Source organism: Lathamus discolor, chromosome 1 (assembly GCF_037157495.1).
Source record: "Lathamus discolor isolate bLatDis1 chromosome 1, bLatDis1.hap1, whole genome shotgun sequence".
Lineage (NCBI taxonomy): Eukaryota > Metazoa > Chordata > Aves > Psittaciformes > Psittacidae > Lathamus > Lathamus discolor.
Window position 1 is genome coordinate 163,374,147 of NC_088884.1, and position 27,563 is coordinate 163,401,709.

Here is a 27,563-nt window from a genome sequence, read left to right on the forward strand (position 1 = left end):
AATATTACCTTGTTTCAGCACCTGGAATCTCTCTCATCTCTCCCTTATGTTTGCATTCACACAGATAAAAACTTCAGCATGTCCCATTAAAAAAGAGGCCACTTGAGCTCAATTCTCTAATAAAATGGATGATCAGAACACAGCAGCTTACTTACCGTTTTAATCAAACTCAGGCTGTCCTCATTATCTAATGGAGTAATTCTAGAAGAGTAATGATAATGAAATATTTAAAGGTTAGATCATCGAGTCACTTCAGAGCAGCCAAAATAGCTATTGCATTTTCAAATAAACTCTTAATTGTGTAGGCCATTTTAGTCAATTACGCAGGATGGGGCTTAAAAAAACACAAGTTTGGGACTGTAGTAACAGGACAAGGGGTGATGGGTTCAGACTTACACAGGGGAAGTTCAGGTTAGATCTAAGGCAGAAGTCCTTAGGAGTGAGGCCCTGGCACAGGTCGCCCTAAGAAGTGATACATGCTCCATCCCTGGCAGTGTTCAAGGCCAGGATGGACAGGGCTTGGGTGAGATGGTTTAGTGTGAGGCATCCCTGCCCATGGCAGGGGGGTTGGAACTGGATGATCTTAAGGTTCTTTCCAACCCTAGCTATTCTATGATCCTATGGTATCAACTCAGTTAAAGGCAAACTCAAACAGTTTATGCTGCTTCTGCTCACTAACAGTGAATAAAATCGGTTTGCCCACTTGGTTTAGATATTTTACAGGTTTTTAAGATTGCACGGAATTACAGATATGAAACGATTAAACTGCCTCATACACAAAACCATTCAGAACATCTTGCCTGAAATAATCAATGCAATGTTTTCTCAGAAGTTCCAAGACAAGAAAAAGAAACTTATTGCTGTATTAAAGCCACTAATTCATAACAAGAAGTATAAGATGATGATACAAACCTGCCAAGATTATTCACAGCCTGAATTTGAAATGTGATTTTGGAGCTGTAAAAGAGAAATTGTACTGGTGAAAAATGGAGTTTGTATTTCTTCTGTATGTCAGAAATAAGCAATAATAGATTTAAAGCAAAATAACTGCTCATGCGATTGAAAAAGGGAGGAAAAGATAAATGGAATTATTATAATAGTTTTAAAAGCAAATTCCTGGTATTTGGCAGCCAGGAAAGTTCATTTTAAACTTAATATTTGACATACACTTTCCCCTCAACGAAGCTAATACATTGACACAATACATCAATAAGTACTTGATAATACATACCGCAGTGCTGTTTTAAGTTGGGTTAAATGCAGGGTATCAAACACAGACATTAGCATCTGCTCTGCCACCTCCTTTGCCTGAAAAAAAAAGGAAATGGAGAATAAAATCTCTTTTCCTACACTCCCAAATCCCAGCCACCACAGGAGCACCCGTATGGTAAACAGAAGACCACATACTAGACAACACCACACTGATGCACCAGGCTAAAATTTGTTCTTTCACGTAACTGATATTCCTTACTATAAGGTTGGGAAAACTCATGAAGGATGGAAAAACAATTGTAGATGGATAAAATTAGATATACTTTGAAATTTCTCTGTTTTAGACAAAATTCAGAGAGACTGGTTGGAGGCCACAGTATTAATGTCATTAATGTTATGAAGCTGATGGAAACATCTATTTTATGTTTTCTTTTGGTTTGCATGTAATCTTACATTGCAAGCAATCCAAATCAACAAGGACAGTGTACAGAATGGGTGCTTCATTTACCTTGGATTCAGTGGAAGTTTTAGCATAGCACTCAATGCCAGCAAGCACAGCCTCTACAACAGCAGTATATATTTGCGACAACAGCGTACTGAAGAGAGATACAAACACAACATTTACTAGACAGATAGAGTTTTCTTCCTCCCCTGTTTTAAAGGAGCTGGTTGTCCTCCCATAACACAGCTCCTATATTGAAGGGGTCCTTGATGAATTAAGTGTGGAAATCATAGAATGGGTTGGTTTGGATGACCTTAAAGCTCATCCAGCTCCAACCCCCTGCTATGGGCAGGAATATCTTCCACTGGAGCAGCTTGCTCCAAGCCCCTGTGTCCAACCCGGCCTTGAACACTGCCAGGGATGGGGCAGCCACAGCTTCTCTGGGCACCCTGTGCCAGTGCCTCAGCACCCTCATACTTTTATATTTAACCTTTTCAATTAAAATAAACTGAATTACAGCAAGTAAATTGCTCGAATTACAAATATCTTGGGGGAAAAACCTCATGGCACAAGTGTATCCCTGCTCTCATCAGTCAAGGAAAAAAAAAAACAGTGTTTTATCATTGACTTTCGTGGCAGTTGTGTTGAGGAGCACAGCCTAAATACTCCAACAAGAACAGAATGGGAGCCCCGTGTTCCACAAAGCAAAACTGGAAAACAGTGAAGCACCTTCGGCAAGGGAGCATGTCAAAAAAAAGATACCAAAGCAAACCAGTCTTTTGGAACACAAAGGCAAGCAGATCAACAAAACAGTCCTAATTCCCCCAATTTTCACTCCTCTGCAACTGCCAGACATTGAGGGAGGGAAGACAGAGAAGGATACAGCATTTAAGCTATATGTACCATATGTAAAGCATTTCTGAGGGATGAAAAGAAGGGTCTGAGGCTCCCAAACATGGCCCAAAATGCACCAATGCTTCTCCATGAACTTCCAGGGATGGGCAGCCACACCTTCTCTGGGCAACCTGTGCCAGTGTGGTCTGGTAACTTCACTCTTTTGCCTTTGAGAACCACACCACAACTGCCAAAAGTCAATAGTACTCAGCATGAAAGGTCACCACCACCAGCTCCCTCTGACACATATTCAATTTCTTGCTAACCTGCTTCACTGCAAGAAGCAAGAAAAGGCTCCTAAAATCATCCTAATGAGCAAGGAGGACAAAATCTCTAAGGAAAGGTCTGGTTTATCAAGACTGAGACTGAGAGCAGTACCAAAGCAGGTTATCTACTATGTTCTTCAAGCTCGACAGGCATCTACAACATGCAGAGAAGTGGACATCAACATGGATAAACAAAGTCTTGTTTTGTGAAGGTTAAAATGTGCTGGAGCTCTGCTGCTTACTAATAAAAGAATTCAGAAGTTAACTTCTATCTATCCTCTATACAGTGAACTTACTTTATCCTTTAATACAGTGAAATTTCTTTACAAGTTTCAGTGTTCCCTGCTGGCATTTTTACTAACCATTATAAATTTAACACGTTGTTTAGCTTAACTGAAACTAACAAAAAAAATCACTTTTACTTCTATCAGTGGAACATTCATTCTCTCATTCAGTTACAGATATTTTCCCCTTAGTATATATAAAGTATATTTTAAAGCTATTTAAGTGTTAAGATACAAGAATTCAAACAAAATTTACTAATATTTCCTTGCGTACTTTGCTGTACAGTAGAAGGAACACCACACTAACAATTCCTAGTTTGCTTACTGGAACCTTCGATGAGCAATTTGCCTTTGAGACCCTCTCACATTCACAGGACGCTAAATCAAAGTGTAGCTCTGCAAATGCCAACAGCCACTGCTGACTAAAAGCAGCTTTGACCTACTGCCACCAGGTAAAGAGTGAAGAATTAAGCCATAATACAAAGTTGGCAGCTTACATTTGTTCAGCTTCCTTGTGCGTCTCGTTGTCATTTCCTGTGATGAAGAAAAAAGTGTTTGGTTTAAGCACTTTCAGAAGCATTTACAAAGATCTTCTTGGACATAACATTTCTGCTGAGGATCTTACATGACATTTAGCCAGTATTTTATACAACTGCACATTTAAAATAGAGCCAAGCACAGGTTAAGCTGTTTCAGTACAGACAGTACAACCCACAGCCAAGACTAAGATCTGCAACCCCTAAAATTAGCTACACTGGGTCGTAACTAAGATCCTGTCTCCCACGCGTGGATGCCTAAGAAAAAAACACAACTAGAGCATAATATGCCATAATTCCTCTCATTTTGCAAGCCTCCAAACATCTTCTTTTCAGATGCTTTCTGAGCTGGTTATGGTTTCAGGATAAGGAGACTGACTTTATCCATGGACTCCTGCAGGCATTTAAACTGCGTAAGAAAATTGCTTTTAAAGATTACACATGGCTTGTTTTAATTAGGGAAGACAGTTGTTGTAACATACTCCACTGGACCCAAACCAGAGGATAAAGGATAAAAATCAAAGAATTTTCTCTATCCTATAAAAATCCTCAATTATATTCTCAAATCAAAGATAAAGCAGGCTTATTTGACAACTACCACTTTGAATTATTCTATTTTGGGGGAATGTTTTGCTATTAGCCAGTATGGAACATGGATTTAAATGCTTATGGACTAGTTGTAAAAGGCCTGCACACTCAGCTCTGAGAGATTTTCACACTGGAAGGTAGGATGTGGAAAGGAACAGTGATCTATGATGATTTCATGCACTAATACAGAACTACATATTATCTACCACTCCATACCCTAGTGCTCATAAAGGAATCAAAGCCCTGTTTTAATTGCTACAGCTTTTAAGTAATTAAAGAGAATAACGGCCTTCCATCACTGCTTGGCATTTTTTAATGTACTTACCCAGGAAAGGAATATGAGTGGTTCCAAAAAAATAGGTCCTTGAACAAGCCAGAGGTCCCTTTGGAGATACACACTGCACTACCTAGTTGTCAGTAGTAATGAGATACAAAAAGACTTTAGTAAAACAAATTGGTGCCATCACCAACCATCAGCTAAGCTCCCCTTAAGTCTTCTAACCACTGACATACTACAGGAAGAGTACAACACAGACTGAACTGGAGTGTAAAAAAGCAACTTACGTTTTCATAGGAATATTTCACTTTTGACTTGACCTGAATGGTTGAAAGACTTTGGAAAGGAGATGAGCTCTGACTTCCGTAAGCGTTAATGTGTGTTCAATTTCCTACGTCAACTGCTCTTTTCATGAAGAGGAAAGTGTGTCAGGGTCCCAAAACTATGCTTGCACTTGGTCTTATTTACTATTTTCATGACACCCTATTAAAACAGTATCACCTGTACCTGTAAATAAACCACCTTTTTAAGAACAACATCAGAATCTGAGGACAACAGCGGAGCAAGTACATCAGAATAAAACTGTACTTGCATTTTGGAAGATATCAAATAGTCTTAATGGGAATGTTAACATGGAAAGAAAAAGCAAAATTTGAACTGTTTTTACAGAAACAGACTTAGAGTAGCAAATGGAGGATGAGATTTCACCAGGATGCTAAAACAATCCTTTCTCAGGCTCTCAACACAGGCAGTGCTCAGAATACCCACGTCCATCCAGCCCTAAGGCATCTCCGCATGAAATGTTGTCACAACAAGATCATAAACTCACTCCCTCAATCATCCTCTCACTCCACGATGACCTGTACTCAACCACATCCATCTCCTCAGCAGCACAGACTCTGGACTCGCACAACTGATGGACACTCCTGGAGCCCATGGGAATTGCTCACAGGGAGAACTATGCAACGCAAGCTCCACGCTACCTCTCCTCCTTCGCTGCGAGTTACCTTCTTGATGCACCCAGCCCAGCCAGGCAGAGGATCTGAATTCCCTGGGGTCGCTTCCCCAGTTACGTGCAACAAGCCATCGACCTCATCATATGTTTTAAAACTAAGCTTTTACTTGAAAATGGAAACAAGTTAATCTTACAACTTGAGCTTAACATTGCTTTTGAACACCAGAAAGAGTTGCAGAGTTTCATGAACTGTTCAGTTGCTGAAGCATACATGGAAATTTGGATACACAGAAGTACCCTGTGTCTACCCACAAAGTCATTATCAAAATGTGACTATTTCTTTTTAAGAAGTGGCTAAACAGTGCTGATTAAAATAAGATTCTGTGTGTCAGAGTTGAGTACATCATACGCTACTTTCAGGATATTTTTACTTTATAAAGGAATGCTAGAACAAAGGACCTCATGAAAACCTTTCCCCCACCCTACATATTTACAGCACCACATGAAAAGCTGTCTTGTCATAGGGGAAAAATGTTTTTTCACTCATTGAGGAATCCTTGATTTAACATTCATTATAATATGTCTTGGACAAAGTAAGAAATAAGAAATTTGTCCCTTAAACTGGGTGCTAAGGTAACGTGGTTGTATATACTAAGAAGAAATGGGCGTTTAACTCAGGGAAGGTAACCATTTTAAGGGCACAAAAAGTATACAGGGAAAATGCACGCTACTTCAACACAGCAGGTAACTACTTAGAAGCCTTACCATATGCTTTGCAGTGCTTCCCTCAAGACCAGTGTTTCGAACCAGATGTCCTTCTGATGGAAAATTAAAGTTACCAGAGTTCAAGTTTTCCTTAGTCGAGTGGCTACCGAACAGGACGAAGGGCTGCCGGCTAGGGCTAAGGAGGAAAGAGGGCATCAGCGCCATAATATACAAAGAAAACTTACAAACAACAAATGAAATCAAAGATTTCAAGTCTGATGGACCAACTATTGGATTTATAGAAGAGTAGGACAAAAGCAGCTTACTATAGTTGTAGAAAAGTTCCCATCGAAAAGACCAAGTTCCAAAGGAAAACCTGCTTTAAATATCTCAAGGCTGTTTCCCAAATGCTATTAGGGTTTTTTTTTTCCCCCTCTTTTTTAATGTAAATTGCCTTGAAAAGCTGACTAGCTGAAAATTTACCATCTTGAAAAAGCCTGAAATGACTATATTGTTGAATTAAGCAAAACTATTTTGGTTGCAGTTCTGGCTTTGGGCCCAAGACTCAGCTGCAGAGGTCAAGGTCTTTCTTTTCATTATTTAAATGCAAACAACATAGGATGCTGAAAACAATGAAGGACATTGAACTCCACTGTTTAATTCCAAATAAAGAGGAATCTGCAGACATTCAAGTAGCTAAGCAACCTTTATTTAGCTCAAAACAGCAGAAGTCTTGGTTTTGCAACACAGGACAAGCAACCTTCCTCTCTCAGTTACTATTTCACGCTGAAATGAAATCAAGCTCCATTTCTCAGCTTATACTGGCTAAGATTTAGGTTTTAACGACCCTAATTTAAGCATTGGTTCTTGTGCATGTTCTGACACACAAAAGCATACTGACTTTTTCAACCTTCATATTTTACTTGGGTTTGAGTATCATAAATAGGACCAAGAGTATCACAGAAGATCATCATACATATAGGACCAACTGAACTGTGTAAGATCATGAGTTTGTTTAGATCACAGGATATCACATAAGAAGGGACCAGCTATCTGACCATGAAGACATTGATCATACTAGAATGCACAAAGTGGATTGTTTCAAACATATTGACGTTCTATATGTAATAACTGCAGCACTACATTTCATTAAAATCTGGCTTACCCTTCCCAGAAATGCCTTTGCACATTTTTTTTTCCCCTATGTAAAGATGAGATTCAATCTACTGAGATGGTCCCAAAGGAATTAAAATCATTATAGCACCAGAGATACAGAAATAACATAGAGGTACTAGTGACAGCACAATTTCACAGGGAATAATGAGTCAATACCTGTTATCTGTTATATGGCTTGAGATCATTCCATGACTGAAATAACTTCTGAAAGGCTGTGAAGTAGAAAAAAACCAAACACATGAGCAAGTAAATGAACAGAAAGCATGATATATTTTCACTATCACTGAGAAGAAACCTGAATTAGCCTTCTCTGAGAAAACTCCTAAACCTTCAGAAACCACTTCTAACCTTTATGAGCAAATCCAAACACCATTAAGTCTCATACACAATTAAAAAGCAACAGCCACTACCAAAAACTACTGTGCTATTTTCACCCATGCTGTATGGTATCATCAGTTATCATAGAATCTCAGACTGGTTTGTGCCAGAAGGGACCATAAAGCTCATCCAGTTCCAACCCCTGCCAGGGGCAGGGACCCCTTCCACTGCAGCAGCTTGCTCCAAGCCCCTGTGTCCAACCTGGCCTTGAGCACTGCCAGGGATGGGGCAGCCACAGCTTCTCTGGGCACCCTGTGCCAGCGCCTCAGCACCCTTCCAGGGAAGAGCTTCTGCCTAAGAGCTCAGCTCAGTCTCCCCTCGGGCAGGTTCAAGCCATTCCCCTTGGCCTGGCCCTACAGGCCCTTGTCCCAAGCCCCTCTCCAGCTTTCCTGCAGCCCCTTTAGGCACTGGAGCTGCTCTCAGGTCTCCCCCTTCAGGAGCCTTCTCTTGTCCAGGCTGCCCCAGCCCAGCTCTCTCAGCCTGGCTCCAGAGCAGAGCTGCTCCAGCCCTCGCAGCAGCTCCATGGCCTCCTCTGGACTCACTCCAACAGCTCCACATCCCTCTTGTGTTGAAGTCCCAGAGTTATGTTTGAGATTTGACACATGCAGCCTTGTTTGGAAATGCACATACCAGAGCTTCCACCAAATTAAAGTCAATCTACAAACAGGTATTTGCTGTGCAGACATCTATCAACTAAATTTAACTATCAATGAACAAACACTCAACTGAATTACACCAGGCACTGCTAAGCCATGGATAGATAAGGTGGGATGGTAAACTGAACAGGAACACAATAGGTTTCTGCTCCCAAACCATAAAAGGTGATGTGGGGCAGGGGGAAGAAATTAAAACCCAGAAACCACAATGCTGAATACTTATTCCTTGTGTGAGAATGCCATGAGGGCTCAAAGGTTTACTGAAGTTGGCCTACCTCCCCGGCCTGAGATTCCGAGAGCTCCAGAATGAAGGGAATTTCAGTATCAAAATTAGCAAAAAATTTGGTCCACTGGTGCTCAAAAACCATTAAATCCTACAAGAAAAAATATTCAACATTAAGGGAAGTGTTATAACAGAGAAAAGAGTTCACAGATAGTACTGAATGAACCCGAATTACTTTAGAACAACACAGATTACATTTCACTATGCAGTATAGAGTACAGCCTGCCCAAAGAAACAGGAAGTACAAGAAAATAAACCTGATTTAAAAGATAAGGACTTTCTGCTGGATGTTAGGGGTCTTTTTTAGGTGTGTGTGGTTATTTGTTTGTGGGTTGGGGTTTTCTGAAAGATAGAAGAGGCAGGAGAGGAGAAATGACCAGAGCTTTGCACTATCTGCTCTTAACCTAGGGGAATACACTGGTTTGAGATCATTCCCAACTCCGACCTCCTGTTTCCCCTTAAGATCTCCAAATTGAATGCGTGGACAGCTTTAAGTTTTGATTTTTAGATCTGTAGCTGGTTCTGCAATAATGTGTATCTGATGTTAAACAAGCTTGTGGACAGAAAATGAGCAACAGGGTGGGGAATTGTGGGAGTTCGTGATACACAAGTGCTAGACAGTCATTTCTTCATCTGCATTTGTAAAGACAATTGGTAAGTGGAAAAGGCAGTATCTGTAACACCTCACTGAAGCAGAATAAAACAGGAAGGCGATTACAGGTAAAAGCTGCACTCATAAAAATCCAAGCATCAGTGAAGAAAAGATTGCAGCATGCTGATAAAGCAGGAACCTTATAGAACTAGGCTGCTCTCAAGCTTCCTTTCAGTTACTTGTCACATACTAACTTAGAAGATGACACTTACCCTGATTTTGAAAATTGTAGTTCTCAGATATATACAATGAGCAAACCCAGAACTATGTTTTTAGCAGTGGTACAAGTATTCTACAGTATTTTACATCAGCTACTTCATTACTGCAGCAATGAATGAAATTTAGAGAGTCAATGTTGATGATATCTTACAAGCTAAAATACCAATAAAGCTATATTAGTAGTTTAAAATACAGGTTTACAATTAGAGGGGAAAACTATCATTGAAGAATACTCCAGCGTCAATCTTTTCATGGAAGATAAGAACTAACAAGTGTTTTTGTCAGGTTTTGGAACATGCCAATATTGTACAGAACACTCTTTTAAACCCCAAGCAGAGCTCAAATCAGAACTTAGCAAAATCAAAACTATGTTAACAAAGCATAAACATATATCAGCTTCAAATGGTCTTTAAAGTCGCCTAACTTCACACTCACTGCAAAAATAAGTCATTTTTGAAATCACCAATGTCTATGAAACCATAGTTGTATGAAAATCCCATTCTTTACTTTGCTTTCCAGGAAAATTTGAAGCCAATTTAACAACTCTCAGGTTCAAAACTTCAAAATAGGATAAATAAGTATACTTCAGGGTCGACTTACCAAGTACAAGAAAAGTCCCAAACATTTACCCCACTTCAACAGGAATCATAGAATCATAGAACAGTTAGGGTGGGAAAGGACCTCAAGATCATCCAGTTCCAACCCCCCCTGCCACGGGCAGGGACACCTCACACTAAACCATCCCACCCAAGGCTTCATCCAACCTGGCCTTGAACACCGCCAGGGATGGAGCACTCACAACCTCCCTGGGCAACCCATTCCAGTGCCTCACCACCCTCACAGGAAAGAATTTCCTCCTTAGATCCAATCTAAACTTCCCCTGTTTCAGTTTGAACCCGTTACCCCTTGTCCTGTCACTACAATCCCTGACGAAGAGTCCCTCCCCAGCATCCCTACAAGCCCCCTTCAGGTACTGTAAGGCTGCTATGAGGTCTCCACGCAGTATCAGAAACGGACTGTTTAGACTGACAGCCTTGTAAGCTGTATGACATTCTAATTTTCATGACAGCAGTTGGTAAAACAACCAAATTGGGGTGAACTACCAGTATTTTATTCACAAAGGATACTTACTGTTGAAATTCCTACATATTAAAATCCTATTTTGCTGCCAAGCTAGAAACTGAACAAAAATGAACAACAAAATCATATGTCCTAATAGTCATATGTTGGTTGTTTTCTTCTCCAGCACTGAGATCAGAGCATCACTTTAAAATCAAGAATCACTTTATACTGGCCGTTGGTATTTCACAAAGCATCAGTTCAGCCACTATGTGTCACTGTTACCCACTTAAAGCGATCCTGAGAAGTGGTTTTTCCGGAAGAATGGCTGTATGCTAAAGTGGATTTTCCCCCCACCCTTGCTGCAGGAGGATTAACCCACACAAACATACCACCAGTCTGTTCTTTGTACATAATCCTATGATGTGAAGAGTACTCACATGCCATTTAGAAATACTTTAAGGAGAATTTCAGGCAAATTAAGAAATTCCAGGAATCCAAAGCAAGCTATTCTAGTTTTTTGTGGATTTTATGATAGATTTGAGGAAAGGAAAGAGACCCTACAAACAACACTATGCAGAGCCAGTAGATTAAGTTCATAACCACTATTAAAACCAAGCAAACAAAACCACATCAGTTTTGTTCTGCAGCTACCCGAACAGAGTAGCAGCTGATTCAGAGTATTTCACCTGCATTACCTCAAAGAGCAGGTCCTCCAAGGAAACAGGATCCATTTTGCTGTATGTCTTCCACAAATCGACGCTGACATCCATTAACTGAAAAAGATTTTAAACACACTGCTGTGAGAAACACCATGAAGAATGGCACAGATTCGGGTTTAAGCCATACAGCCATACTTGCAGCACACTGCCCAGTCTAACAGCCTCCTTAACTCTGAATTCAGCGCTATTTTTACACAACTGGTCACAAAACAACTGACCAGATGTCAGTGCTCTGGTTTCCAAGACTCATCTCCTCAAGTGAGGGTTTGATGTGGAAAGTTTTGCTTTCACCTTTCAAACAAATCATCTCCCAGAGTTTTTCAAGTTGAGTTAATAGCAAAGAATAGCATCAGCTGGTGCAAGCAAAAGGGAAAGATCAGTTTTCTGAGACAAGACAGACAAGAAGCAGACTCCAAGGCTACTTGTACTCCACACCAGGCAATTCTTACTGTAAGCATAATGTAAATATAGGCTGAGCTGGCTGAACTTAGCAATCAGCAATACCTCTTTGCAAGTAGTGAGACGATGCATGAGAACACTGTTCCAAAATATATTAAGGAAAATTTGACCCTGAATAATTTCTGCATTCACAGAATCCCCACCACCCACTTGATTAAAAGTTCACCTAATGGCACGCTAAATTGTCTGAATTACAGCATCTTGAGCAATTCTGATTTCTGTAGTAAGAGCAATAGAGCAACAGCCTTTAAAGCACTGAAAAAAAACAGAGTAAGTTACCATAGAATCCCAGACTGGTTTGGGTTGGAAGGGACCTTAAAGCTCATTCAGTTCCAACCCCTGCCACGGGCAGGGACACCTTCCACTACAGCAACTTGCTCCAACCCCTGTGTCCAACCTGGCCTTGAACACTGCCAGGTATAGGGCAGCCACATCTGTGGGCTAAATACTACAGAGCATAACAAAAGCACATTTTATGAAGCACATTTATTGCATGGCTCATTAGATTATCTTCAAATCTAGCAGCACAGAATGCACAGCAGAGGGGAAGTCTGTTTGAGGAGCTAAAAATGCACTGAGAACACCCCCTTTTAATAACGGCAGTTTTCACTTACAGGTCATCTACAGTGATCCAAATGTACTTCCTCCCATAGATTGTTTTTCCACCCCTTCTGTGACATACAGCAGCTGCCTACCAGACAACCATGCATAAACAGTTGCGTAAAGAGTCAAGAATGCCACTTCCCACTTGAAATGCCCTTATGATTTTAAGGGGGCAGAAAGCAAAAACTCAGGCTGGAACTGGCTGAAGTGCCAGAGCTAAAAGGCTTACTCTTAGATACTAAGAATTCCCATTGCTCCTTAAGCCTTCAAGAGTGCTGTAAAGACAGTAGCAACTCCCACAGTTTAACAGGAGAGGCTCTGTCTTTATGAATGTCATTGTATTTCCTCAAAGCAGCTACAGATTCCTGAAGGGAGCTGGCAATTAAAGACCCAAACAACTCTTGAACTTACAGTCAGATTTCCATTGACTCATTTCAGACATCAATAAAGGCTACTGATACTTAGGCCAACCACTACAAGGATGCTCATCTATTTGCACTTTGTATTTATTGGTCTGATTAAAACCATTAAAGTATTATAAGTTGCATAGATAAGTTAAAGTACTGACAGGTTGATACAAGAAGATGATTACAGTACTAGTGATGGAATTAATTAAAAGAAGAAAAGCATTAAGAAAGGTATCAATAGCAATGGAGTGAATTAAAAAATGATGAAGAAAGGTATCAATGTGAAGAATATAGTGCTCAGAAAGGCACACTTCGACTCATATAATAGATTACTGAGTAAGCGTGTACAGTACTACATGTGATGAGACTTTAACAATGGTACTATGAATTCCCTGGGGGCTTTTCCAGTTGTCAGAAGCCAGACAAAGAACATTCTGGCTGTAAAAATGGAGGATTGACAAGAAAAATAGGACATCTGCATTTCTGGGGCAGAGGTCCAAGAAAATGAAATAAGAAAAGCTTCAAACAAGTACATAAACACAAAGCTGTCCTCTGAAGATGCTGCTAGACTCGAATTAATCAATAAGCAAGTCAAACAACACAAGTGGCTTAGAATGGAACAGCAAACCATTATTAAAACTAGGAACATCATCCAAAACCTTGACTGTTGCCCTATTCAGCAGCATGTGATGACCTAACGATATATAATGTTAGTGAGAAAAGTAGATGCATCTCTTGCGTCAAAACCAATGACACAAGAAACACAGTTACTTCTTATTTTCCCAGTTTATCTCAAGGCATTGGTCACTAACCAGTCTAACCAGCTTCTTTTGCATTGCTCTTGAAGATCTATACGCATGTAGCTGAGTTTAAAGAAGTGTTTTCTGTTATTGATACAGGAGGCTCTAGAAAGTAAGGAAAGAAGCTCTAAATCACAACAGGGGGCTTGGAGAATGATCAAATAATCACGGTTTAGCCAGGACCAAGCGCTGTGCAGCTCCTAACAGTTTCTCAACAAAACTGTGGCATCTCCATCCCTGCACATTCAGAACTCAGCTGCATAAGGTCCTTAAAAACATCACCCAACTTAGAAGCTTGAGTGGTGAGTCAGGAGGAGAAGATGTCAAACAGTACTTTCCAGTGGAAGTAATTCCATGAGTCAACTTTTGCTTCAGAATAGGAATGGAATAAAAGGGAAAAGGTAACTACTCACTTCATATTTCATTGTAAAGAAGCCATCGCCCCCGATTCCCTCCAGTGCAAAAGCCTGCACTATCGGCCACTTCTCAACAATGAACATGTCAAAGATCTGCAGATGACCTGCAAAAGAAATGTTTCTGTGTTTAACATTGTCTCACAAACATCAGCAGTTGAACTTGCTGTGTGATATTAGAGTTGTTCTGAGTTGTTCTAATAAAGGATCTCAATTATCCTGTCTTTGCACAATGTAAAGTCTCTAATGAAAAACTGGGTTTTGTAAAGTATCTAGCTTTCAGAAATTTCTTTCTCTACACCCCAGATTATACCCTTTTTTTCCAGCTATCGCTCTAGTACAGGGTGTTCTGTCTCTGCAAATTTCATTCCAACATTATTAGTAAAACTGTACCCACTAAAATTCAAGATAAAAACCAGGGAGCTTTGCTTACCCCAATTTCTTCAGATGTTCAGCCTTAAAATACTGTCATCATCATAGAATCCCAGAGTGGTTTGGGTTGAAAGGGAGCTTAAAGCTCATCCAGCTCCAACCCCTGCCACAGGCACCTTCCACTGGAGCAGCTTGCTCCAAGCCCCTGTGTCCAACCTGGCCTTGAGCACTGCCAGGGATGGGGCAGCCACAGCTTCCCTGGGCACCCTGTGCCAGCGCCTCAGCACCTTCACAGGGAAGAGCTTCTGCCTAAGAGCTCATCTCAGTCTCCCCTCTGGCAGGTTAAAGCCATCATCCCTCTGTTAATCAAAATTTTAAGTTGGGGGAGAGGAAACCCCTTCTGCCTGGTACTCCTCAGTGCAGCCATAAACCATCTGAAGTGATGTGTGATCATCCCACACACCTTCTTTAGATACTTCACAGCAAAGCATTGTCACCTTTCCCCCACACCCTGACCTGTTAGTGATTTTTCAGGCAGTCAGAGTGTATCATCCTTTCTTCAAGAGGTGCAGGGAAGAATTAGGAATTAAATGGAAAAGAACCAAAAAACTGAATTAGCTTGTTTTGAACTGACGTGATTCAAAAATAGAAAGTAATTTCCTTTATGGTTTGCCTCTCACCTACTGTACTAAGGTTCCTCACCACAGTAAATCATACAAAGCCCCACATGCTCATGCTGCACCGTGAAGTACAAGTACCGCATTGCTTTGGCATTATTCACCGTTGGGGATACTGCAAACCTCCCTGAACAATGCAAGATTACACTGTTGGGGCTGTGAGGCTGGCTAGAGATCACAACAGGAAGTCGCACAGTCCTGGTTTTTTCAGTGCTAAAAAAGGAACCTTGCATAACGAAATGTTTATTCTCTCCTTACATAAAGAAGTATTTATCTGGAGCTCCCATCTGAACAGAGAACTTGTGTAGCAGCAGAACACACTTCTCTGAATGCAAATTGAGTCACGCTGTGAGCATTCACCCTTCAGATGAAGCTTCCATTTTTCAGAAAGGAATCCAACTCTTAAGTAAAAAGAGGCTCAAAGGCAACTACTGACACACTAATAGTTATTTCTTACCAAAGGCAAGGAAATCTTCATTCTCTAAGCTGCTGATTTGCATGCTGCAGAGCACTTACAACACTATAAGCAGAAACCAAGCTACCCTACCTTGGCAGCTGTATGGAATGCCAATGCGACTGCAATCCCGAACCATGTCTACAAAGCTGGAAATCTTGAATTCCTCTGCAGCTTCTTCATCTTCATACTGAAGGAAGTAATTGAAAAGAACATGTGATTAGGCATGCCTAATTAATTGTTAGTTTTGCAGAAAAGAGGATATTTATGCTACTGTTTCAATTCCATAGCAAGTGTCACGTAATCCACTAAAATATCACCTAAAGCTTCCAGAAGCTTAAGAACCTCTTTAGTCTCTACTTTGGAAACTCCATCACAGCAGTGATTTATTTAAGCCAATGGAAATAGTTCTTTAAAAATCAAACTTCACAGAAAGGTTTTCAATAAGGTCATATGAAGGCATTACGATATACTTTATTTTCAGCTTTTGGTGAAGTCTTTCAATATCAGCTACTGGATTATGGACAACTTCTAAACAATAAAAGATATTTTCAGGATACCAACTGATGTGGCACAAAAAACTTGCCATACCTCATGGGGAGAGATATTCCTCAGGTCACAGAACAAGCAAAGAGAAGCAGTTGCTGTCTGAGGGAGAGATGGATATAGGAAAAGGAGGAGGAAAGAACACCACTACACTGCTGTTTCACACCAGTAGCAGACTGAAATTGTCTGAAGACTTCAGTAGACTGAAGAGCAGGAGTGAAGAACCAATATCATACTCACAGCTCAGAAAAGTGTAAAACCTAGACTGAAGAGCCAAATCGGACAAAAAACATCTTTAGAACATAAGAAAACCATAAAACTGCTGATTTTTATCTGGAAAGGGATAGTTTCGCAGCAAGTCTGAAACCAACAGGGTGAGGCCCAATGGGTACTTCAAGAGTCATTTGCTTTCTGGAACAAGATCAGAAGGTAGTGGTGTTTTGTCTATTTACTTTCTTCCTTTTTCTATATACAGTGCTCTGAACTTAATATCAAGGCAAATTACCCAATTATAAACTTCTTGTATACAGCTCTTGCGAGCTTCAGGGTACACCCAACAAGTTATTTTAAGAACAGGTTCTTTTAAGACAAGCCTGAATTGAAGATGCAGCCCCAGTTCCTCCCAGATATGTTCTTTCTTCAATCCCAGGAAGTCAGATCAAAGTTCGAGTTCCAAGCCAAGCCCCAAACAACTGCCAGTTTCTCAAGGCTTAAAATGCTGTTAGAATAAGACCTTAGGTTTTGGCAGGGTGCTAAAGGCTTGCTCACTATCTAAGATTGCATAAATACAGGCCGGTCCATAAACCACACAGTCATGACACCCAGAAAGCTTATATCATATTCATGAGATTTCAGTACTTTATCTTATTTGGCTATTTTGGAATATGTTAATAATAGGGGTTTTCTTCCAAGAAGTAAGAAAGAAACGGAATGCTGCAGGTTTTGCCATATTCAAGGTGCATAGATCCAGGTACGGCATTCACTTGCTTTATTTTTATAACCCCTGAGCTTTTTGGGTTTCATTTTTATAAAAGCAAGCAAAAGCTATTTTTATCACTGAAAAAAAACAACCTTAAAGGCCACTACAGACAATGCTCCTGTAAACAGGATGCACTTAAAGCCTGACATTGCAATAGTTATTCGTTTCTCTTTCAGAAGTAATCTAGGAACCTGGCAATACTTATACATTAGGAATGTGGCTGGGAATGCATTGCTCAGCTCATTCAGAGGAAGCAGCAATGAAGTAAATGTATTTTCAGCTTCAGAAATCAAACGTTTCCATTCCTTTTCACAAACAGCAAGATGTGTGGTTTAGCTTTCTAGTTACACAGCTATTTCAAGCCAATACTGTGTGATTAAGATTACTACTCAGCACAATAAATCATATAGAAATACATAAGCAGATGCAGCTTAAAATTCAATAGCTGAGATTGCAGTTGTCCTAGCAATAGTGTGTTAAGAACCACTCCATTCTCGATTCCCAAATGCATGTGTTTTACCACCATTCAGTTATGCTTTAGGATTTGCCTTTTCAGTAGGGATTTTGGCATCAGAAAAAAATTGTGAAGCCAGGCTTCAGATTTTGCTGTGGCATGCTTTAACCTGCAGCTCTGCAGTTTATATCTGCAGATAAAGATCTTATCCCCCTCCACGGAGCACTCAGAGGAGTCTACCTACAATACTGCATCCAGCTTTGGGATCCATGTACAAGCAAGACATTGGTTCTTCTTGTGGAGCAAGCTCACTGGAGGGCCACCACAAGGGTTGACGCACTCATCCTACAAGCCTGAAGGAGGCAGTGACTGGACCTCATAACTGCCTTCAAACACCCACAAAAATGCTACTGACATGGGTGAAGCCAGGTTCTTCACAGTGGACTGTAGTTGCAGGATGTGTGACAAAGGGCATGATGTGTGACAAAGGGCATGATTTAAAACAAGACAGGTTCAGATCAGATAAAAGAAAACTCTTTCTTACTGTTAGGAAGGATGCCCCATCCCTGGCAATGTTCAAGGCCAGACTGGACAGAGCCTTGGGTGACATAGTCTAGGGTGACACATCCCTGCCCCTGGCCAGGGGCTAGAACTAGATGATCTGAGTAAGGTCTTTTCCAACCCTAACTATTCTATGATTCTATGAACTATTGGCAAACACCACATTAAAGCACTACTTTGGTAGCAAACAAGGCCATCATTGGAAATCTCACTGCCAACTGTAATAGTTGATTCAGAGTCTGCATTTCTCACAACCCACATGTTTTTCCTCATTAAAAGATCATTGACTCAGGTCAAAACAATAGTAATTAGTGGGCGAGGGGAACAATTTGTCTTCATGCTCCAACAAACACGAAGTATTAAAACCATATTCTTCTAGCACACATTAGCAAAATGATTAATATCCATTAATACACAGATCACTCCCCTGCTGAGTACGAAAAAGAAGAGAAAAGAGCTAAAAAAGCATTCAGGAAGGAATGTTACAAAGAAGTTGCACTGTGAATATCAATTCATTAGCAAATCTCATCTGTATTCATGTTGCACTTACCTCATTTTCAGTTAGACAGTGAAAATGCAAGTTCCTCCAGTATGCCACATATGGCAGAAGATGATTATAATTCACAGGGTTACAGTACAGATGGACACTGTCAGGCTTTATCAATATGATTATATCTGTAACAAGCAGAAGCAATATTATTCCAGCATCAAGCCTCCATCAACAGAATTAGATGTGCGTTAAAAAAACCCTCACAGAAACTGGATAGAAAACATTTTTCCTATGCTGTACCTCACTGAAAGAAAATAGTTGAACTATTTGAACACACAGTCATTCCCCAATTCTCAACAAAAAGAACAAGAAACAGCTGGCAGCCACACACAGTTCTAAGCACAAGGGCATTTCTTACTGTTCTGAACAACCGTGGGTTTATTCTGAAGTCTTGCATAGAACTTGCATCAGCCTCTCCTTTGAAAAGCCAAGAGTGTCAGTGAGGAGTCCCGAACACAGCACTTACGCAACTGGAAACTAGAGCTGCTCTTGCCTGATATTACATTAGGTTACTCCAACTAAAACTGTGGAGTAGATATTCAAAGTTTCTTGTAAGGGAATAATAATCTACGATCGTGGTGACTGCCACCTTCCAAATGTTACAGAAACAAGTTGATATGTTAAAGTAAAAAAGAGCTCAAGTATTCTAGAACTCTGGAGATGTGATCACAGTCATCGCTGACACGTGTACATACATACCGTGGCTGAAGTAGGGCTCCTCATCACGGGCTGGATTTGTTTAGATTTCAAACAATTTGCGGTACATGTTTAAAAACAAGAGCTCTTCAGAGGTGTTTTTCAGATGTATATACACAATTAGAGACTTATTTTCTCTTTTTTTGTAGTTTTGCCCCTTTTTCTGCTCACCCTCCTTCCACAAAGACGGAAGAATAGGTCTGAGTATGTTACTCACCATCCAGAACTTCTTCGGGAAACTCAGTTCTTTCAAAGTCATTGTTATACTGGTTATACAAGCCAAAAAGCAGATAGTTTGCCAGTTCCCTGCAGCCTTCATTGTACCGGCTATCTATTCCTGCAAAAGCAAAACCATGTGAAGTGTTACATGTCCCAGCTACACCTGAGAAGGTTTAATTCCTTCACAAAAGGCCTTTAAAACAGGAGTATTAACTCCCTCACATAGTCAATGGGAACTTAAACCCTGTGAACACACTGGGAAAACAGGGTAGAGGAAAAAAAGGAGTTGTTGCAAGGTCATTGCCACACACTGACATTCCACTCTTGACCTAAATCCACAGGCATTGCTTTAAAAACATTAAGTCTAGTTTTGTGCTGTACTCTGCATCAACTAAAGTTCCATTTTATCTCATCATTCAAACTTCAACATCTGTCTGGGTGCAGGATGCATTGTAATTAATATGTTCTTGATTGAAGCTTCCTAACAAACTAATCCCGTGACCTAAATCTCCTGCTTTGGAATACATGATTAAACATTATCTTACCGGTATTACAGTGCAATCCCTGAGTCACCAGAAAGCCAGTGAGGCCTTCTAACAAATGATGAAGAGGTATTCTGAAAAAACATATGGTATAGGAGCAGTTTCCAAGGAAAGCCTTTACTGGGCCTTGGGAATATCAAATTAAAACACTTGGAGATCTGGAGCGTGAAGAGATAGAAGATAAATGCTAGAAGAAAGGAAGCATGCCACAAAAAAAGAAGGACATGGAGCTGTTGGAACAAGTCCAGAGGAGGCCACAAGGGTGATCAGGGACTGGAGCACCTCCCGTATGAAGACAGGCTGAGGAAGTTGGGGCTGTTCAGTCTGTAGAAGAGAAGGCTGCGTGGAGACCTCAGAGCACCTTCTGAAGGGGGCCTATAAGGATGCTGGGGAGGGACTCTTCATTAGGGACTGTAGTGATAGGACAAGGGGTAACGGGTTCAAACTGAAACAGGGGAAGTTCAGGTTAGATATAAGGAAGAAGTTCTTCACTGTGAGGGTGGTGAGGTGCTGCCACAGGGCACCCAGAGAAGCGGTGAATGCTCTGTCCCTGGCAGTGTTCAAAGCCAGGCTGGACAAAGCCTCAGGTGATAGTCTAGAGTGAGGCATTCCTGCCTATGGCAGGGGGTGGAACTTATGGTCCTTTCCAACCCAAACTGTTCTATGATTCAGGAAGCATTTTTCATCTCTCTGGAAGACAGTCACAGGTCCTAAATCTACTGGAATACATCAAGCTTTTTCCACAAGTAAAGTTATGCGTAAAGCAGGATCCTTGACATCCACCTTGAACAGAGGTCACCAGTCTCGACTGCTTCAAAGAATCTTAGTCACGTCAGGCTTTCCTACCAAGTTGTATTAGGATACAGTTGGATGGTGGCCAACAAGTTAAGGTCTGTTTCCACTGTCCAAAGCAAGACCAGTACAACGATAATGTAATAACACAGCCTGAATGTCTGGGTTTCAGGACTTGCATCGGAAACCAAACTACACAAGAGTCACCTGAACTTAGCAGAAGTTGGAACAAATCCTAGATACTCCTAATGATATTCCTTTATTTATGTTACCTTTCAGCTTTAAAGTACTAACCAGAGGCCATGTCTGCATCCAGCTACTGAATCACACACCTCAATAAAACTCCATTGTTTGTTTAGTAACTGGCCTTTGGAGATCTCATGTATACTCGAAGGTATCAATACATGGTGTGAGGCTACAGAAGAGACAGAATCAACCACCCAAACTTCTAGCACAGATCTCCCATTCATACATATATCCCTGGAGCATGCTCTTTACAAAAGTCACAATCCTCTGTGTTCAGGGGCATCCCTTGACAAAGGGAGAACCAAGAGCCTCAGCAGCCCATTTACAGCTCAGGTCTGAATCCGTAAGACTCAGCTAAAGAAAGCCCAGTCACTCATTTCCAACCCCTGTTGCAATGTTATGCCATTGCTGAACCAGTAGTATTCTGCATAATCAGACTGCCCTGGATCTGCGAACTCAGAAATACAGCTTAAAAGAGACAGAAGAAGCAAACACACCATCCCTACTTTATTTATATTTCCAGACACATGAAAACTGGGGCTGAAGTATAATCTAGATTTCATTGGGACTCAGTGCACTAATACTGGTCCTAAAGCCCCTGTCTCTAGGTGGGATTTTAGTTACAATCAAGACTGGAGACTCTGTTCTTCCAGGAAGCAACTGTCCCATTGTTGCAGGGAACTCCATTTAAACACAATCAGTCTCTTTGAAATCAGCTCTAGCCTTAGCAAGCAGCACATACAATGTCCTGAAGATAATCTGGTTTACTGATTACTTGCCTGAGGCAACTTTTGAAGGCAATCAGATGAGCACATAATCTGGCACAAAGGAGGAATGAGGACAGTCCCTTTCAGGGACAGCAAGGTGATAGGTCAATCCTAGAATCCAAGGTTGGAAGGGACCTCAAGCACCATCTGGTCCAACTAGGCAAAGCATCACCTACACTAGATGGCCCAGTACCCTGTCCAGCCCAATCTTAACAGTGTCAAGCGCTGGGGAGTCAACACTTCCCTGGGGAGATTATCCCAGTGTCTGGCTGTTTTCATCGGGAAACATTTTCCTCCCGCATCCAGTTGGAATCTCCCCAGCAGTAACTTGTGCCCATCACCCCTTATCCTCTCCATGGGACTCCTTGCAAAAAGGGAGTCTGTCTTCTTTGTAGCCACCCTTTAAAGACTGGCACATGGTGCCAAGGTCTCCCCTGAGCCTTCATTTCTCTTTAGCTTACCAGAAAGGCATTAACTCTGAAGAACGCTTGGTTTGTGTAGGTTTTATTGGTTGGGGCTTTAAGTATTCAGTACAGCAGCTTTCATACTGAGGCTTTAATACTATTCTACAGAAACATATGGAGTTAAATGAACAGATACAGTCAGCGGAAAATAAACAGGAAATGAAACAATGACAAAGATACCTCCAGAAGCATATCAGGAGTCCTCCATGGAACAATGGGGAAGGAATTAATGAGGAAACCCCCACGCCTGCCTCGGGCTGAGCCAGGAGTTTAGTAACTCCCAGCCTGTTCCCAACTCATCACAAGGGTTTAGTGAGACAATGACTCAGTCCAACAGCCCACTGCTGCCCGAAGAGCCATTCCCACTCCTTCTCCTGCAGTTAGGGTTAACCCAACCCGATTCAGTTTGCTAAACAAGCAGGAAATGAGTTTGGCCAAATACAGAGAGGGAGGGAAGAATTCTTGTCTGCTCAGTAAGATGAAGCAGATGCAAGATGTCAACCACCAGCAGTGATGTAAAATGCATGTGGGGAGTAAAGAGAGGAAAGGAGTGGTCTGAGGGTAGGCTGAGACTCCCCTTTGGCACAGCAGAAAGTATTCAGCTCAGCCATCCTTTATGTCTGAGATATCACAGCTGCTAAGCTGACATAAACACAGCCTGCAGGTAAAAGTCCTGTTTTTTGTCCCAGCCATGCACTCCTGACATGTCCTTGTGTATGGAAACAAAGAACAGTTGTTCCATAACACATTGAACAGCCACGTGAGCTCCAGGGAGAGCAGGGAGGTGGTAGCATGGTGAGGCTGGAGAATGGACATATCACCTTTAGAGATTTGCCCAAAACCCAACATGCAGCTGCAGAACTGCCATCAGAAGTGACAGGCCAAGGGGAATGGCTTGAACCTGCCCGAGGGGAGACTGAGATGAGCTCTTAGGCAGAAGCTCTTCCCTGTGAGGGTGCTGAGGTGCTGGCACAGGGTGCCCAGAGAAGCTGTGGCTGCCCCATCCCTGGCAGTGCTCAAGGCCAGGCTGGACACAGGGGCTTGGAGCAACCTGCTCTAGGGGAAGGGGTCCCTGCCTGTGGCAGGGGTTGGAGCTGGATGAGCTTTAAGCTCCCTTCCAACCCAAACCACTTGGTCATCCTATGATTCTGAGTGGCACAACAGTCATTAACATCATCTCTATTTGGAAAGGGAATGTGATGAGCAATCAATGTAACGTACTAAACGCTGGTGAGGTTTCTCCTACATCCTCAGAGCAAGAGCTCTGTGTGGGATGGATTATAATGGAGGGGGAAAAAAAAAACAAACAAAAAAGATATCAAAAGAAGTAGTCATACTTGAACAGAAGATAAAGATTTACTGGTAAAGCCCCTAATGTATTCCTATCCTCTTCAGGAAGGATAAAAAGTAAGTATCAATACTTAGCCCACTGTCATCTCTCTTTGCAATCTCACAACGCTGTTTTCAGTTTCAATATAAATATTAATCTCCTTGAAGCAAAGCCATAGAAGTTTATATTGTTTTGATCTCACAGCCCAGTGTGTTAAATTAAGGTTGGGGTGAGGGAACTCTTGGTCATTAAAGACAGACAAGTGAAACAGAACACACACTGACTGTCTAAAAACACCATTATGCCTATGTTTCCCATACAAGTCAACAGGACTAAAAACATAAGACTACATATTTTTTGTCACCTGAAGGTAGCATTTGAAGACAGATTTAATGCATTTGTAACAGTAACACGCCTGCTTAATCAGAAGTTATGCTAAAAATCCTGCTGGCTACATTAGACAGGTCAGATTAGGCAACAACAGTTCTTTTGTGGGTGCTAAAAGAGATTAGTGCAAAGCACAAGACTAATAACAAAACACACTTCCTGTAATTCCATAGCAGAAATACTTCTTTATTAACAGCTATGATCTTATGCATGGACTTAAATATTCCACATTACACTGAGGATTACATAAAGCAATTCCTTTTGCCTGTAATACTTTCCCAGAGCTGCACAATGTTTTGAGTGACTATTCTCTGTTTGGGACTTAGTGCAGCTTCAGAGTTAACAACAGTCAAGAAATACCATGGTATCAATGGCGAGATGGCACAACTTGATGTATTTTATGTAATTCAACTAGCATCAAAGGCAAAATCCAAGTATGCTATTTCTGTATCAGCACCAGTGTGGCAGCAGGACCAGCACAGTGACTTTCCACCTGTACTGGGCACTGGTGAGGCTGCACCTTGAATCCTGTTCTCAGCTCTGGGCCCCTCACTACAGGAGAGGCATTGAGGTGCTGGAAAGGGGCCAGAGAAGGGCAATGGAGTTGGTGCAGGGCCTGTAGCACAAGTGTGATGGGGAATGGCTGAGGGACCTGGGGGGTTCAGTCTGGAGAAAAGAAGGCTCAGGGGGGACCTGATGGCTCCCTACAAGTTCCTGACAGGAGGATGGAGCCAGGAGGGGCTGGGCTCTGCTCCCAAGGAACAAGGGATGGGACAAGAGGAACCAGCCTCAAGCTGCCCCAGGGCAGGTTTAGATGGAGCTGAGGAACAATTCCTGCCCCAGAGGGTGCTCAGGCATTGGAACAGGCTGCCCAGGGCAGGGCTGCAGGCACCAGCCCTGCAAGTGTTCACACAGCGTGGAGATGAGGCTCTTAGTGCCACAGTTCAATGGTGGCCTTGGCAGTGCTGGGGAATGGTTGGACTGGATGATCTTAAAGGTCTTTTACAACCTAGTTAATTCTATGACTCCACATTATCCCGCATGATTAAGTTTCCTTGGAAGGTTGACACAGTAACCTTACAGACCTTCTAGATTTAAAGTTACTAATGAGCTGAAGACTTCTTAAACTCCTACCCTAGAAAATAGGGACAGTCATGTCACACAGTTAGCATTGACCGAAAGAGAGCTAAGTTATACACATTTACAACTTCTCTGTGGTTCAGTAAAAGAGCTTCTTCAAGTTTTCTTGCTACATCTTTAAAAAAGGTCACAAAAATCCCAAATAACACCCCAAAAAAACAGGCTGTTGTTTAATTTCTTAATGTTATTACACACTTTTGGGCTACACTAGATTCCTCCACCTTTAACTGTAACACATTATTTAAACAATCACTCCTTAGTCCTTTTCTCTAAGGAATTTCAATCATCATTCCTTAATTTATCCTTTAATATCTTGATAGTGATTATATAATAAGAAACAAGAGTCAATGTGACATATAGAAATGACATTAAAGCAGTACAAAAAACCTGTTACTTTTCTAGGGGATATTTGCACATACAGCTGGATTTCATATCCCTCTTTCCCCCAACCCCAGAAGAAACAAAGGACTAAAACCACATAAATGCTCTGTATATGCCACCATTTGACTCATAACTGCATCCCAGATTTGCCATGCAACTCTAAGTGCATTTTGAATTACTGAGGCAAGATGTCCCTCCCCTAAATTCAGGGTTTATTAATTCTGCCAGTTTGCTGATTATTTCCCCCCTCTCTATATCTCTTTCTCAGCCACCACTTGACTCTGTACACCACGGTCCCTACCCTTGGTGCTCCTCTTGTCTCTTCTCCACTCCCTTAACCTCAGCATCTTCTAATCCTTTCCGCTTCCTTGCCTCCATGGGGAAACCAGCTCCAGCAAAAGTGCCCTCAGTCTTGAGCTTTTATGCCAAGCACCAGCCAGAAAGCAAACACTGCCTAGACTGCTGAATGTTTACTCCAAATAGATATGGATTAAATTCTCTCCATTTCTCCTTCAATTTAGAGATTAATGAAGATTCTCTCTTCTCTCCAGCCACTGAATTTTCATAAGGCTTCATAATGTTGATGTTATTACTATTATAGCAAGTCTGCCTAAAATTAGTAAATAGGCTTAAGAATAATGTAGGGAGAAAAGAGTGTGACAATCCAATAACTGCCCATTCACTGAGAAACAGAGCTGGGCCTTGGGGAAGGAAGGAGATGATCATCTTTCTTAAACTCATGGTACCCTTATCAGTACAGTGAGAATAAAAGGAGAGAAAAGTAAAACTAACCTAAAATGCAGAGGATCCCATCAGGTTGAGATTTGCTGCTCTGTGTCAGGATGCTCTGAATGTTTCGAAGGCGGCTGCAGCTGCAAAAGAGAATTCAAACTTAAGGTCAGTGCTTTGGAGTGCTCAAGTTTGGTAGGTTAAAGAGCTGACCTTGCTTTTTTTCTTTATTATATAAACTAAGTGGACACACTTCAACTTGGGTCTCTTCAGTGTGAAATACGTTTAGACATCATAGTAAACCATTCTGGCATTACTACTTTTTGTCCACTAAAAGAGGAAATACAAAGCCTTGAAAGATTAGAACCTGTGACTATCCCTTCAAGCCAAGTACCCTGTTCGTATCTAGCCTTTAGCAAAAGTTTCCTCTCACCAAGCCAGCAACGCTCCTTTCTCTATGCGAGAAGCAAAGCAACACGGGGGTAGGTGAGGCCCAAGCAGAAAGTTGACAAGAAACTGAGTAGCTCCTACACCCCAAAAGGAGTTTCCAAAAGATCAGTTCAGCATCATCAGACCACTTCCACCCTGCGTAAGTACATAACACAGTCACGTCCCAGCCAAGATCAAAGCGTGGTATTTGTGTAGGGAAGAAGAGGGGAAGGCACAGAGAACTCCGCCTGCACTCACAAACCTGCAGGGTCTCACTCAAATCCTCCGCTCCTAAAGCCTGTGTCATGCAACCTGCAGTGTCCCAGTGATGCTTTTCCTTACCGGTACGACAAAGACTTGAACAGGTCACCCTGTCATTGTCACAAGCACATACATAAATGCAGAACCAAGGGAACTTTCAGACAGAAAAGAGAAAGCAATTTTAGCAAACACCCTGAGACACAGCTCCTGACCAGAGGATTTTCTCTTCTATTTAAGCCTCAGGGGCTACAGCTCTTCATTGCATCTGCCATTACTCTCTAGAGCATTATTTAGTCCGTAATGGAAAAATACAGTCAATACTCTCATTTAACACAACAAAAGCTGAACTCCAGGAGAGTTGAACACCTTTAAAGAAAGATTATTTTTCTGCAAGACAAGTTAATAAAGTGAACTTGTGGGTTTCTGGTCAGAAATGAAATCACAGCTCGAAACAAATAACACAAGGAAATCATATAACTTTAATAATAACTTTAAATCATAACATTCACTGTGAGGGTGCTGAGGCGCTGGCACAGGGTGCCCAGAGAAGCTGTGGCTGCCCCATCCCTGGCAGTGCTCAAGGCCAGGGTGGACACAGGGG

The 27,563-nt window shown here is 41.5% G+C and overlaps 1 protein-coding gene across 1 annotated transcript in view; it reads right to left on the minus strand.

The window, feature by feature from the left end:
• The window catches only part of DNAAF9 (dynein axonemal assembly factor 9), a 78,214-nt gene that overhangs the window by 39,803 nt on the left and 10,848 nt on the right, over positions 1 to 27,563 (minus strand). Inside the window, exons 2-16 of the mRNA XM_065662229.1 lie at positions 26,336 to 26,415; positions 19,493 to 19,612; positions 18,580 to 18,704; positions 15,583 to 15,679; positions 13,987 to 14,093; positions 11,281 to 11,358; positions 8,645 to 8,743; positions 7,492 to 7,547; positions 6,220 to 6,355; positions 4,548 to 4,629; positions 3,596 to 3,632; positions 1,721 to 1,808; positions 1,232 to 1,308; positions 913 to 957; positions 156 to 201 (exon numbers count right to left, since the gene is read on the minus strand). Of these exons, the coding sequence (XP_065518301.1) occupies positions 156 to 201; positions 913 to 957; positions 1,232 to 1,308; positions 1,721 to 1,808; positions 3,596 to 3,632; positions 4,548 to 4,629; positions 6,220 to 6,355; positions 7,492 to 7,547; positions 8,645 to 8,743; positions 11,281 to 11,358; positions 13,987 to 14,093; positions 15,583 to 15,679; positions 18,580 to 18,704; positions 19,493 to 19,612; positions 26,336 to 26,415 (1,273 nt within the window). The remainder of the gene's footprint in view (positions 1 to 155; positions 202 to 912; positions 958 to 1,231; positions 1,309 to 1,720; positions 1,809 to 3,595; positions 3,633 to 4,547; positions 4,630 to 6,219; positions 6,356 to 7,491; positions 7,548 to 8,644; positions 8,744 to 11,280; positions 11,359 to 13,986; positions 14,094 to 15,582; positions 15,680 to 18,579; positions 18,705 to 19,492; positions 19,613 to 26,335; positions 26,416 to 27,563) is intronic.